Consider the following 13,461-nt stretch of genomic DNA (forward strand, 5'->3'; position numbering starts at 1 on the left):
AATTAGGGAGACTTCTAAGGGTTTCAATTCTTGGGCCCTTGAATTGGTGGGGGACCACAAGCTAGTGGAAAGCATCTAGTCATTTGGGCTCTTAAAAGAAAGCTACGGGAAAGAGATTTGGAACAAGAAGTACTTGGAGGGCTTTGTCCACATGTGTGGGGACCACCTAGATAGCCTTTAGTCATCTTCCTCTTGTTGCTTAAATAGGGATAACGTAGAGTAGCAGGGACATCTCAAGTTTTAGTCTTTTAGTTTAGTTTTAGTTTCTTTTCTTTCTTTCCTGAGACTGGCCTCTGACACACGCCAGGTGTTCGACAATATTCCCCAACGGGGAGAGTTTCTCATGAGGCGTGGTTAAGTGTTTCTAGTCAAGGGGACAACTGAAGATTTGGTTCAATAATTACTGTGAGATCTAATTTATTTTAATTGCCTCCTTCATTTATTGGTATTCATATGTTTCCTGCTTTTAACCGTTATAGTGCGTGTGGATGATTGATTAGTGCGCAATAATTAATTATTCATACAGGCTATTTTGCTATATAGGGGTAATTGAATCCGTAATTGTTCGTTATCTCTATCCCAGTAGCAACTGGCATAATTGGAATTGTGTCAGGGGAATATTTGATCTGGCTTAAATAAACCCTCGTAGCGTGTTTGTTAGTCAGGATTGGGCCTTTCTAATTATTAATGCAACCTAGAAATTAAATCCTACGGTCGTACCTGGGGTTGTTTTTGGGTTAGGGAAATAGCTAACGGTCGTACCTTAGCTATCAATAAATTAAGGAAGGGTTGGTTGTTTATCGCGTGCATGACAACTATAACTAATCTGTTAATAAATGTTGGGATAATTTTTGCATCAATGATCAGTGCATGAACCATTTCTGAAGTACACCCTTGGCTAGAGTTTCCCCAATCATTTCTTTTAATTAATTATTTTCTGCAGTTAAGTTATTTAGTTAGCATTTAATCCAAAACCCCCCCATACTTTGGACTCTAGAAGAAACGAATTATCCCCAGTCCCTGTGGATTCGACCCTGCTCACCGCTATATACAAAATCTGTATTTTTCTCGAGTAGGTATTTATTATTGCACATGTTCGGCACCTGTCACTCGTAATTTCTTGCTTAGAGTACTAAAAAAACATTTGAGAGCCCTTTTTTTTGGCTTATTTTGTTCGTTGTTGACTTAGTACAACATCAAGGTTATTAAGTTGAAAAGGCATCAAATCCTCAGTTACAGACATTCGGTCACAATCCAATTGCGGATGTAAAAAATCATTCCATGTTAAATTCACTAATTCCGTCACGTGACAGTTCTTTTAATTTTATATGTGAGTTGAGTTACAAGAATTTACGTTGTTGCAATGCGTCTTGCAATGTGTCATTTGAGCAACGGAATTGGGATGCGCGACCAAGGATTTGAAGCCGGCTGGACCAATTAAACAGCCCACACCACCTGTTGACAAGGCCTTTGGTTTTTTAACTTTACAAGCCCAAAAGAGACGAGTCGGAACTCGTTCGAATGTTTTTAATTCACACTAATCAGCAAAAAAATAAATAAAAAAATGAAAGACTTATATTAAGTGCAGGCAAATGCCGTCGGTCTCTGTGCTCACCTGCTATAAAAACTGGAAACCATTTTTGCCCAACTTGTAAAGCAATAATCAAGCAGCCTAAATCATTGATTCGAAAAGTTGCAGGAATGGAAAGAGTGGAGAATCTTACTGAGCTTCTTGCAGCTCAAAATCATGTAGGCAACCAAATACTCAACTTCAGAAAGTCTGCATCTCTAAAATGTGCAATTGAACTGGGAATCCCGGATGCCATCAATCAACATGGGAAGCCTATCACACTTTCTGAGCTGGTTTCTGCCCTTCCAATTAACCCTTCGAAGGCTAACCACATCTATCGCTTGATGCGATTCTTATCAAATGCCGGCTTCTTTGTTCTACAAGATCAAGGCTATGCCCTCACAGCTGCAGGCCGTCTTCTTTTAAAAGAGGAGCCTTTCAATTTAAGAGCATTTATCTTTTATACGGGCGATCCTGTTTTAGTGAAGCCCTGGAATTCCTTGACTGAGTGGTTCAGGAATGATGATCCCTCTCCATTTCATACGGCGCACGGGAAAAACTTCTGGGCTTATGCTGCTGAAGAGCCTAATTTTGCAAACCTCTTCAACGAAGCCATGGCCAATGATTCTACTTTAACCGTTCAGGTGATGATGACCCAATGCAAGTTTGTGTTTGACGGCTTGACATCTTTAGTGGATGTTGGGGGTGGCACAGGGGCAGTTGCTAGGGCCATTGTCCAAAATTTCCCCAACTTGGAGTGTGTTGTGTGTGATCTCCCACACGTGATTGCCGACCAAGAGGGAACTGAGAACTTGGACTTTGTTGCGGGAGATATGCTAGAGAAGGTACCTGCTGCTGATGCAATCTTGCTCAAGGTAATTAAGGATATTTTCTATGAAATCCGTTGTTGATATACAAGTCTACAACGATTTCAATGAACTAAAATATAAACAATTGAACGTCCAGCTTTAATAATCATATGCAAAATTTTTGCTTGAGAGGCTAGAATATTTGCTATAGAAACTGGAGTTCTTGGCGCTCATTAATCGATGCGTGAGGCAGTGATGGAGTGTGATAATCTTAATTTAGGACGCCAACACAGCTAATTCTGTATTCTAAATTTTGTGATTTTACTGGAAAACAGTGGATTCTCCATGACTGGAGTGATGATGATTGTGTGAAGATTCTCAAGAACTGCAAAGAGGCTATTCCAGGGAGAGACAAAGGGGGGAAAGTCATTATTATCGACATGATTTTGGAAAGCCACATGAAAGACGACGAGTCAGTTGAAACACAATTTGTTGTGGACATGCAGATGTTGATGTGTTTCGGTGCTAAAGAAAGAACTGAGAAAGAATGGGCAAAGCTTTTCCAAGATGCTGGTTTCAGTGACTACAAAGTACTTCCAGTGTTGGGTGTGCGCTGTCTCATTGAGGTTTATCCTTAGACTAAAAGTTCAGTTCAAAATTGTCTCATTGAGGTTTATCCTTAGACTAAAAGTTCAGTTCAAGATTGGTACTGCTACAATAATTGAGGTTTCAGTTTTACCCTCAGCCTTTGTCTCCCTCTGCTAGAACTTGCTTTGTTCCGCTTGTAATCGCCATTTTGGCAATACAACTATTCTGTTTTCTGTATATCTTGCAATTTGTGGAGTGTGATCTAGATCACATCATTTTTCTCCTGTAGGGACATGTAGTGGCAATAAATTCACGCATTGAAAAAACTTTCCTGCTATGGTGCTATTTTCCTAGTAAAGCCAGCAATAATGTTATAGTACTTTCAACTAGTACAAAGAAAGATGTGATGGCAGTTATGCCTACTTTGTACACTAATTATAAAAAAGCAGTTATGCAGTTGTGATAGTACTTTATTTTCGAGGCATTTAATGTGGGATGGCCAGTAAGTACACATTTTTTACAAAAATAAGAGGTTGGTATAGAAACATGAGGAATTTATTAATGCCCATTTAATTGAAGTTTGGCTCACTCATTGTTATTGAAGATTGGCTCACGCACTGGTTTCTTTGAATAAATTATTGGGCCTTGATTTGTTTCCTTCGTGGATTTCATGTTTTTGAGGCTTATTTTACATAAACTAATGATTCGCGCAGACTCGATGTTTGTGCAACTAATAAAATTACAACATTTGTAAAAATATTTTTCTTTAAATTTGGATAATTAAAAGGCAGAAAGTTGGATTGGGTGGGGTGATTTAAAAATTGGAAGAAATGAAGAAGGTATAGAGAAAAGAAATATGGCTAATATTTTTTTTTACATTTTAGTATCTTTATCATAGAAGTTTAGACTAAAACGTTAATACTTTCGATTTAATATGTAATTTTGAAAAGGATAAATATGGAAAAATTGTGGATAAACATTTTGTTTTACATTTTAGCATTTTCTCCTGTTTTATGGTAGTGGGGTAAGAGGATAGAAACAAAATGTGTTTAGGGAATGTCTCAAAATTAAAAAAAAAAAATCAAATAACTCTTGTCCAAACAATTTTTTAACTCCTTTGTTCCCTTAAGTTACTTGAAATGAACTTGCAGAGGTTCACTATCACCGGCAAATTCACTATCAGCCTGAATGTATGATCTATGAAGAATTCGCTTTGGGCGGGCCTCAAACCTCAACAGGAAGAAAACTGAAATCCACTGCCAGCTAAACAAAAAAAGTTAAAAAATGTATGAATCTTACTAAACCAAAGTTAAAAAATCCTTTAAATCTTACTAAATTTGAATTTAAATATCAAAATTTGTATATATGACATGTATCTAGACCCGCTAGTGTATATACTATTAATGTATAAAAGATTTACCTTTGCCATTAAAAGCCTTTCCTACATTGTTAGTATATACATTGACGGGGTTGGATGAATGCCATATGTTGGGATATCAAGTGTGAATCAATATCCCATATCGAAAAGAGATGAGTATAATGAGGAACATATAAGTGGAAATGATCCATAGACCCAATGCCTTAAGGTTTTGGGTTGGATGTGGTGTCAAACCCATGGTTGTGGTTCCCATTCTAGCTCATGGTTAAATTCTCTCCAAGTTTGGCTCTCTCAAAACCCAACAAGTAGTATTAGAGCCGATGGTTCGGCTGGGCAGTGACTCCAGGGTAAAAAGCCAGTGGGAGTGGTAAGACGTGGCTTGGTGGGCTCTTGAGCAAGAATCGTTCACAATTGAGGGGGAGATTGTTGGGATATCAAGTGTGAATCAATATCCCACATCGGAAAGAGATGAGTAGAATGAGGAACATATAAGTGGAAATGATCCATAGACCCAATGCCTTAAGGTTTTGGGTTGGATGTGGTGTCAAATCCATGGTTGTGGTTCCCATTCTAGCTCATGGTTAAATTCTCCCCAAGTTTGGCTCTCTCAGAGCCCAACACCATATCATCTAAATTTGAATTTAGATATCAAATTTTGTATATGTAGCATACATCTAGACCTGCTAGTATATACACTATCAGTATATAAAAGATTTACCCTTTTTTATATGGTATATAAAATTCCTTTGATTGGATTCTTTTTTTATGATTATTATTATTTTGGTAGACATGTTTTTTTATATCAGTATGCAATTCCAACTACTCAAGCAACTTGCAGGTCGAGTATTGCTATGAAAAGGCGAAATAGCTTTCAAGGATGGAGCTCTAATTGCTGTTGATGCCATTCTCCATGCTACTGAGCACCAACCTACACATGGTTTTTCTTTTTTCCTTTTAATCTGGTGATCACAAGTAACTAAAGCCACATTTCATATGCCGAATCCTAATAGTAGGTGGAGACCCTTCTAAGTTTTAAGTGGCAATAGCCCAGAGCTGGACAGTGATATACAATAATATCGGGGTTTACAATTTGATATGGACAGGAACTGCACAATTGTACGTTTCAAGAATAATAAAATGAATTCCTGGAAGGCAAATTCTTGATAATATTATGATCTCCCATGAGTTCCTTCATTATCTTAAAAACAAAAGGCTAGGAAAAGATGGTTTTATGGCTATGAAATTAGACATGTCAAAAGCTTATGACAGGGTTGATGGAGATATTTGGAAGCTGTGATGCAAAAAATGGGATTCAATGACATATGGAGGAGGTGGATCATGGAGTGCATGTCAACAGTCACTTATTCCTTCACAATCAATGGTAAAGTAAGAGAATATGTGGTTCCTCAGAGAGTAATTAAGTAGGGTGATCCATTATCACCATACCTATTCCTCTTATGTTCAGAAGGACTTTCTAATCTACTTCACACAGCTACTGAGGAGAAAAGAATTGTGGGTCTGAAAATCAGCAGACAGGGTCCTAATGTGTCTCATTTATTTTTTGCTGATGACTCTCTGATATTCTGTAAGGCTGATCCCCAGAATGCAACTGAGTTGAGAAGGATTCTTCAAGTATATGAGAAAGGTACAGGACCGACGATTAATATAGAAAAGTCCTCAGTTTTCTTTGGTAGAAATGTGAGACAGGAGATAAAACTGGATACTTGTAAAGCTCTGGGAGACATTCAGCTAGTTAATAAAGGAAGATATCTGGGGCTTTCAATGGTGGTTACTCGATCCAAGCAACAGCTATTTGGGTACATCAAAGATAACATCCAACAGAGGTTACAAAGGTGGAAAAATAAGTTGCTGAGTGCGGCTGGAAAAGAGGTTATGCTTAAAGCTGTAGCTATGGCAATGCCAACATATACTATGTCATGCTTTAAGATTCCCAAAAGGCTCTGTAAGGATATTAACTCCACAATGGCAAATTATTGGTTGGGAGAGGCAAATGGAAGAAACAAATTGCACTGGAGCTCCTGGAGCAATATCTCTTTGGATAGGAAATCTGGAGGACTGGGCTTTAAAGAATTAGAGGCTTTTAACACAGCTTTACTAGGCAAGCAGGTGTGGAGATTACTCACAGAACCAAATTTGCTTGTTAGTAAGGTGCTTAAGGCTAGGTACTATTCAAAGGATTCGATCTTCAAGTGTAAGGTACCAACAAATGCTTCGTAGATCTGGAAAGGATTGATAGGGGCGAGGAAGCCAGTGGAAAAAGGACTTAGAATGAGGATAGGGAATAGGAAGAGCACCAATATATGGGAGAATTGTTGGATTCCAGATGATTATCAAGGTAAAGTGGCTTCAAAAAAACCTCAAGGATGCACTCTACAAAAGGATGAGGAACTGATACATCAAAGAAGATGGAGGAGACAACTAATATTCAGGATCTTCAACAGTAAGGAGACAGAAAGAATTTTGAGCATCCCCATCAGTTTAGCTGATAGAGAGGATAGCAAATATTGGATCCATGGAACAAATGGTAGTTACTCAGTTGGTTCAGCATACAGGAAATTAACTCAAGAAAAGCTGGAACAGAAGAGGAAAGGAAAGGAGGATGCTAGCACAAGCTGGAGCAATCAAATTCAAAGAAATTGGAAACACTTGTGGAAGCTCAATGTCAAACATAAAGTGAAGATCTTCTTGTGGAAATGTTTGAACCAAGCCCTCCCAATAAGACAACTAATTACCAGCAGGACAAAGCAAAGTGATCCAATATGTAGAGTGTGTGGAGAGGATAGTGAGACAATAGAACATGTATTGCTTAACTGCAGCTACGCCAAACCAGTGTGGAGGTTAGCACCAATCCAGTGGGATGGAATTTTGAACCAACAAGGATGCTTCAGGAGGTGGTGGACCAATGTTGCAGAAGCAAAATCTAGAAGAGAAGGAAATGAACACCTGTCCTTAACTGCCAACATTCTCTGGCAAATCTGGAAAAGCAAAAATGATAGAGAATTCAATAGGAAGCAACAACACTCAATGAAAACTATTAAGAAAGCTCAGGAGGGAGTGGTTGGAATTCAAGGATGCTACTAAAAAGTCATCAAGAATGAGTACAGAAGAAACAGGAACTCAGCAGACAATCGCACAGCTATATGAACAAAGTGAGATCTCAATGAGACTGAGGCTAGCAACAAAGACAAAGAAGGACAGTCCCCACCTAGGAATAGGGATCACAGGCTCTGGGGTCAGACAAGAACAAGTTCATAGTTGGGCATTGCATGACAGAAGCTTAGGAATTCAGCTCAATGATCAACTAGCAGCTGTCAAAATCTTACTAAGTCAAGCTGTTGCACAGGAGTTGGAAAATATTGAGGTGCAGCTGGATAACAAACAAGTTTTTCATCTCATTCGGCATAGCAAAACTCAGGACATGCGATTAATAACGCTGCTGGCGGATTATAGTTTGAAATCCTTGTTTTGCATGTGCTCCTTTTATTTAGTTAGTAAAGATTGTTATCATGTTAGCAATAGGATTAGCGCTTATGTGCTAAACATCATTCAAGACGAGGAATTTTGGATTCCTCAGTGCCACTGTGCAGTGGTTGTATAGTGTTTATCGAGCTTTTGCTTGATCTTGTAAAGTTTAAGTTAATTTATAAAATCACTTATCGTTTCGGAAAAAAAAAGAATAATAAAATGAATTGGTTAACGGGTGCTTGATGGTTACCTAGTTAAAAGAGTTTTAAATGTTAATTTTTAAAAAAAAAGGATTATCAACTCGGCAAACTGTTGAAATGCAGTGGATGCATTAATTGTGACTATGTGTATTATTATAGCAAGATAGATATGATTTTGGTATGTTAACAGTACTGAATGAGTATTCGTTAAAAAAAATTCATAATACAATTGACTACAATTAAGATGATATGGTTGATATTGTTCTATGGAAAGAGGACAGGAGTGTTTACAAAGGAAATTAATATGATATGATTGCTAATTTTTTAGAGGAAGAGGATATAACTATTTGTAAAAGGGATTAATGCTTACTAACTGTTTTACATTCTTCCAAGGCTATGTTTGTAAGACCAAGCAGGATTTGCAATGCATTTTTGTGGGATCAGAATATTGATAATAAGTGGTTTTATTGGACATCATGGGATAATCTTCGGTTTCCTTTGGAAGAGGAAGGTCTAGGATTCCATTCTTTTGAAGATACTTGTCAGGCTTTTTCTTGGAAACTTTGGTGCCAGCTCCGTTTGAATAACTCAGTTTGGTCCGTCTTCATGCATCAAAAGTATATCAAGAGGGTGTATCCGTCTCTAGTCAGAGTTCATCGTCCTTCTGCAGCTTGGAGAAGACTGGACGAGATCTATTTATTTGTTGAGGATACTATCAGATGGTGCTTAGGTAAGGGGATTGTGGATTTTTGGCATGATTGTTGGCTACTTTCGGCTCCAATAACTGAAAAGGTAGCAGTGCAGAATCCCCCTCATATGCTGGTTGTGGAATTTTATAAGTTGGGTGGATGGATCATATCGAAATTGCAGCAATGGCTTCCAGCCCATTTGGTTCAATATGTCTATCAGCTTTCTCTTTATCCTGACCTAGATGACATGATGGTATGGTTGCCATCGGCTGCAGGGTGTTTCTCGATCAAGTTAGCGTAGGAAGGATTGCGTTCCAGCAGGAATACAACGTTAGTTAACAGGTTACTGTGGTGTAACATTCTGCCTTTAAAGGTCTCCTTTTTTACTTGGCATGTTTTGAGGAACTTATTGCCTCTAGATCTGACTTTGAGAAAGTACGGCATCTCCTTAGCGTCTAGATTTTATTCATCTTTAGAAACTTTGAAGGATCATATTCGTAGCGCCATGCCCTCTATTATTATTTGGTTTCTATAAAAAAAAATGCGCAATCGGGTGAGATTTGGGGAAGCTAGGTTTAATGTTCAAGTGGTGATTGTTAGTGTTAATCATTTTATTGAACAATTGGGGGCTGTCAGGATTTTCTCTGCAAGTCATTTTACATGGATGATCCATGGGCTGGCTTTGGCTCCTCTCGACATCGTCATCTCTCAGTTATGGTGATGAAATGGTTTCGTCCCCCTTAATTTCACGTCAAACTGAACACAGATGCCATTGTACCAGTTGGAAGAGGAACGGGGGGCAGAATTCTACGGGATTATAATGTCGAGCTCATCTTTGCTTTCTATAAAGAATTTGGAGATGTTGATGTATTGACAGCTGAAAGTCTCTCGCTGACATATGGTCTATTGCTTTGCCAGGAAAGGGATTGTGATCATCTATTGGTAGAGATGGACTTTCAAGTCCTAGTTCGCATGGTTTGTTTAGGAGCACTAGCCGAATGGCCATTATGTAATATTCTGTGAAGGATTAGAGGGCTCTTGCAAGAGTTGGCTGCCTCAGTTGTTTATGATTATTGAGAGGCAAATGCTACTGCAGATAAGCTAGCGAGCTTGCAACTCAATGAAGATGTTTTTTACAATTCCCCTCACCAGTTGTTACTTTCAGTCAGGACATCTTTAGTTTTAGATGGGGGTGAATTCCCTTGTATTCGTCGTCAGATTGTAAGGGAATAGGTCTTTTAGTTTTTTTTATGCAAGTTGTTTTGGTGACACTATTATTTTGTTTTTTTTCTCCAATAAAATAGGGATTCACACCTCCTCCCTGGGTTTGGGCATTTTTGCCAAAAAAAAAAAGAAGGTTCAAATATGATTTCCCTTTCTTAACACAAAGGGGATTGTTGCTATTGATGACAACCGAGTTCATCTGTTTTACAAGCACGTCTTTCCTCCACAACTTGCTCCAACTCTTTCTTTTATTGGAATACCAAATCGGGTTAGTCTTAATATTGATCTTGTAATTAAGAGAGAAAATGTTGTTACTTAATTAATACTCTAGAGTCAATTTTGATCAGCTAATTTCGAACCGAATATCTCATATTTGAGCTTTGCTCGTTAAGCGATTCGAACAAAGCTCTTGTTCATTCGTTACCTTTCGAACTCCAAACCTGTGTTCGCGTTCCACTCATTAAGCAAAGTTCATGTTCGAGTTCGTGCTCGACTGGTTTAACATAACCGAGCCGTTCGCGAACACACTTGAAAAGCTCGAATCCAGATTATTTTAAGTTTTAAATATGCCATACAAATCATTAATCATCCTAAAAAATAATTAAAGTATTAAGTGACTAAATTCTATAATTCATTAACTACATAACCAACATTAACATAAAAATAATAAATAAAACAAAGCAATTTATCCTCCAAATATAAAAGTCTAGCCATAAAATTAATCCTAAAATTTTTCAAATGACAATTATATTCATGTTTGCGAACGCTCGTCAAAACTCACGAACTTTCTCTGTTCGTTCAACTATTAATCGAACAAAAAAATTTGCTCGAACTCGATTTATTTAAAATTTGAAACGAGCCTTTCACGAACATGAATAAACTGAAAGGAACCGAGCTACCGAACAGTTCGTTTTGTTTAACAGCTCTAATGACAACTGAGTTCATCCGTTTTAGAAGCACGTCCTTCCTCCACAACTTGCTCCAACTCTTTCTTTTATTGGAATACCAAACCGGGTTAGTCTTAATATTGTTGTTGTAATTAAGAGAGAAAATGTTTTACTTAATTAATACTCTAGATTCAATTTTGATCAGCTAATTTTGACATTTTTCTTGACAAATGGACAATAAATTTTCTCATGATGGAGCAACAAGCCACGTGGGTAGCTGGCGTTTTATCTGGAAAAGTGACTTTGCCGTCCATAGACAAGATGCTCTTCCTTGGAATGCACAAGAGCCAAACGCATAGCCTCCTCCTTGGCCATGGCCACGGCCATGATATGGTGCGTTTACCCATATAACTTGAAAATAATGGGTTGAGCTCTTCCTGATTGGATAGCGTTATTATATAAGAAAAATATTTTTAAAATAGTTTTGCAACAGCTACGCTTAATTTATCTTGTAAATGCAGTCTCCACCTGTACTTAGATACTATACTAATATTTGACATTGCAAAAAAAAAAAAAAACTTGAAATCCCTCAAAACTAGGATTCTCCATGTAGTATTATATTCTGAATTAATTTAGATGAAGACATGGTTACTCGTCTATTTTGAATTATTTGAAATACTTTTGAGGATATAATAGGATGTTATTTTCATTAACAATAAAATAATTGTTTATATAAAAGCTTAAAGTACCTTTAGAAATTTATATGTCTACACAGAAAAAACTTAATTGTCAAATCGACTATTAGAATTACTTATGTCATTCTTTTGAACAATAATAGAGATAAGTTGAAACTTTATTTAACTAAGTCTTTCATTTTTGTTACATTTCACATGGTAAAGCACTTAACGTAATCAGAGGTTAAGATTTTGAGGGGAAGGGGTGTAGAGAGGATAATGTTAGGAAACTTGTGCATTTAAGAAGGTACCCTCATATATCTTGAGAGGACAGAAATCAGGTCAGAAAGTGTGATGGGCTTCCCATGATTCCTGATCACATCTGGGATTCCCAATTCAACTGCACATTTTAGACATGCAGATTTCTTGAAGTGGAACATTGCATTCCACACATGAGTTTGAGCTTCAATAATAAGCTCACCTAAATTCTCAACTTTTTCCATCTTTTGTTCAAATTCAATGGCATTAATTCAGTTGCCCGATTAAACAACAAATGGTCAAGCAGGACTGCATTTATATGCTAGTAAATTATGGGTAGCAGTGCATATCTGCTACTAAATTATGGCAGTAGATTCCTCCTATGCCTCCTATGAGGCTATATTTGATTGGTTTCCACGGTTTCAAATTATCTAAGTACGTTTGGCAGATCTAGAGGTGTCAAACTTCACCAAACCAAATAAATACGCCCAAGTAATTCGATTAAAAAATCTAATTGCTGATGCAATTGCAATTATTAATTAGTATCCGAGAAAATTCAATACGAATGAACCACGAGCAAGACTGAGAGTAAATTGAAGCAGCCACCTTGATGGTGACATAAAAGTTGAAACAAATTAATTAATGGTTATGGGGGCTTGACTAGCTCTTCGAGGATCGACCGGGTAGCATTTGTTTTACCGCATTCTTGATGGCAGACCTCTTCCATGTTACAAGCATTTACAGAAAACGTAATCCAAAACAAATGTTACCACCTTCCTTGTTCGATACAATGGTCTAGAAATTTTTAATTAGAAAACCTCAAATTAGTGTTGGGTGGTTTTTAATTTTGTATGGGCTCACAAAAGGTCAATTCTCTAATTTCGACTCGTCAGGGAAATTTTGTTTAATGTGACCTCTCACATAAAATAGTAGAAGGCTACAGCCTAAAAGTTGCATCGAAAAGATGATACTGTATTACTGAAGTAATTTTTTGTTCTGATCACTAGATTATTGTAGAGGGATAACGGCAAAACAACTTCTAGAATTCTAAATAAAAAGGAAAAATCTATAATTCTAACAGGTGGTTTGAAAGATTCAACTTTATACTGCTGAATTAAGACATTCTAGTAGTTAGAGCGCAAAATGAGATAGGATTTGCCTAATGAAGTTCTAAGCTATTGACTAAGTGGTAGATAGCTTTGGACAGGTGATTGTCTTTTGAATGTTTCCAAGTTGATTTTGTTTGTATCTCGTGTATAGCATACGTTTTCTTATGTGCACTTGAGGGCTTTTTCTATTGAAAAAAATGTTGTTGCAAATATTAACTACTCGAGCTTTAACTTGTGCCGTATTGCAGCTGAACTGTTGGGTCAATTTCAATATCAAATTGGGAAGATATTAGGCTTGACGGATAATACTGTATCAAATGGAACTATCTTTAATAGTAATAATGTATCAACTATTACCTTTCGGGTTAATTATTCTTATCTTGAAGGGAAAGAAAGTGAGTAAATGCAAGACTTTGCATATATATTTGATGTCATTTGGCAAAAAATTAATCGTTTTGACTTTGCTGATGGCTGAAATTCTAATGTGTGTACTAATTAAATATCAATACATTTAGGAAGCAAAATTCAGGTCAAATTACAGTGGACGGTGGCTCGGACCGGATGCCTGATCGGTTCCTCTATTCAACTG

General features: G+C 37.2%; 1 protein-coding gene across 1 annotated transcript; it reads left to right on the top strand.

Annotated features, from left to right (window-relative positions):
• The first annotated feature begins 1,701 nt into the window (after positions 1-1,701).
• LOC113770847 (probable O-methyltransferase 3) lies at positions 1,702-3,320 on the top strand. Its single transcript, XM_027315455.1, has 2 exons — positions 1,702-2,445; positions 2,715-3,320. Exons 1-2 carry the CDS (start codon positions 1,702-1,704, stop codon positions 3,015-3,017), a joined length of 1,047 nt encoding a protein of 348 aa, XP_027171256.1. The 3' UTR covers positions 3,018-3,320.
• The last annotated feature ends 10,141 nt before the right edge of the window (positions 3,321-13,461 follow it).

This window comes from Coffea eugenioides, chromosome 5 (assembly GCF_003713205.1).
Source record: "Coffea eugenioides isolate CCC68of chromosome 5, Ceug_1.0, whole genome shotgun sequence".
Lineage (NCBI taxonomy): Eukaryota > Viridiplantae > Streptophyta > Magnoliopsida > Gentianales > Rubiaceae > Coffea > Coffea eugenioides.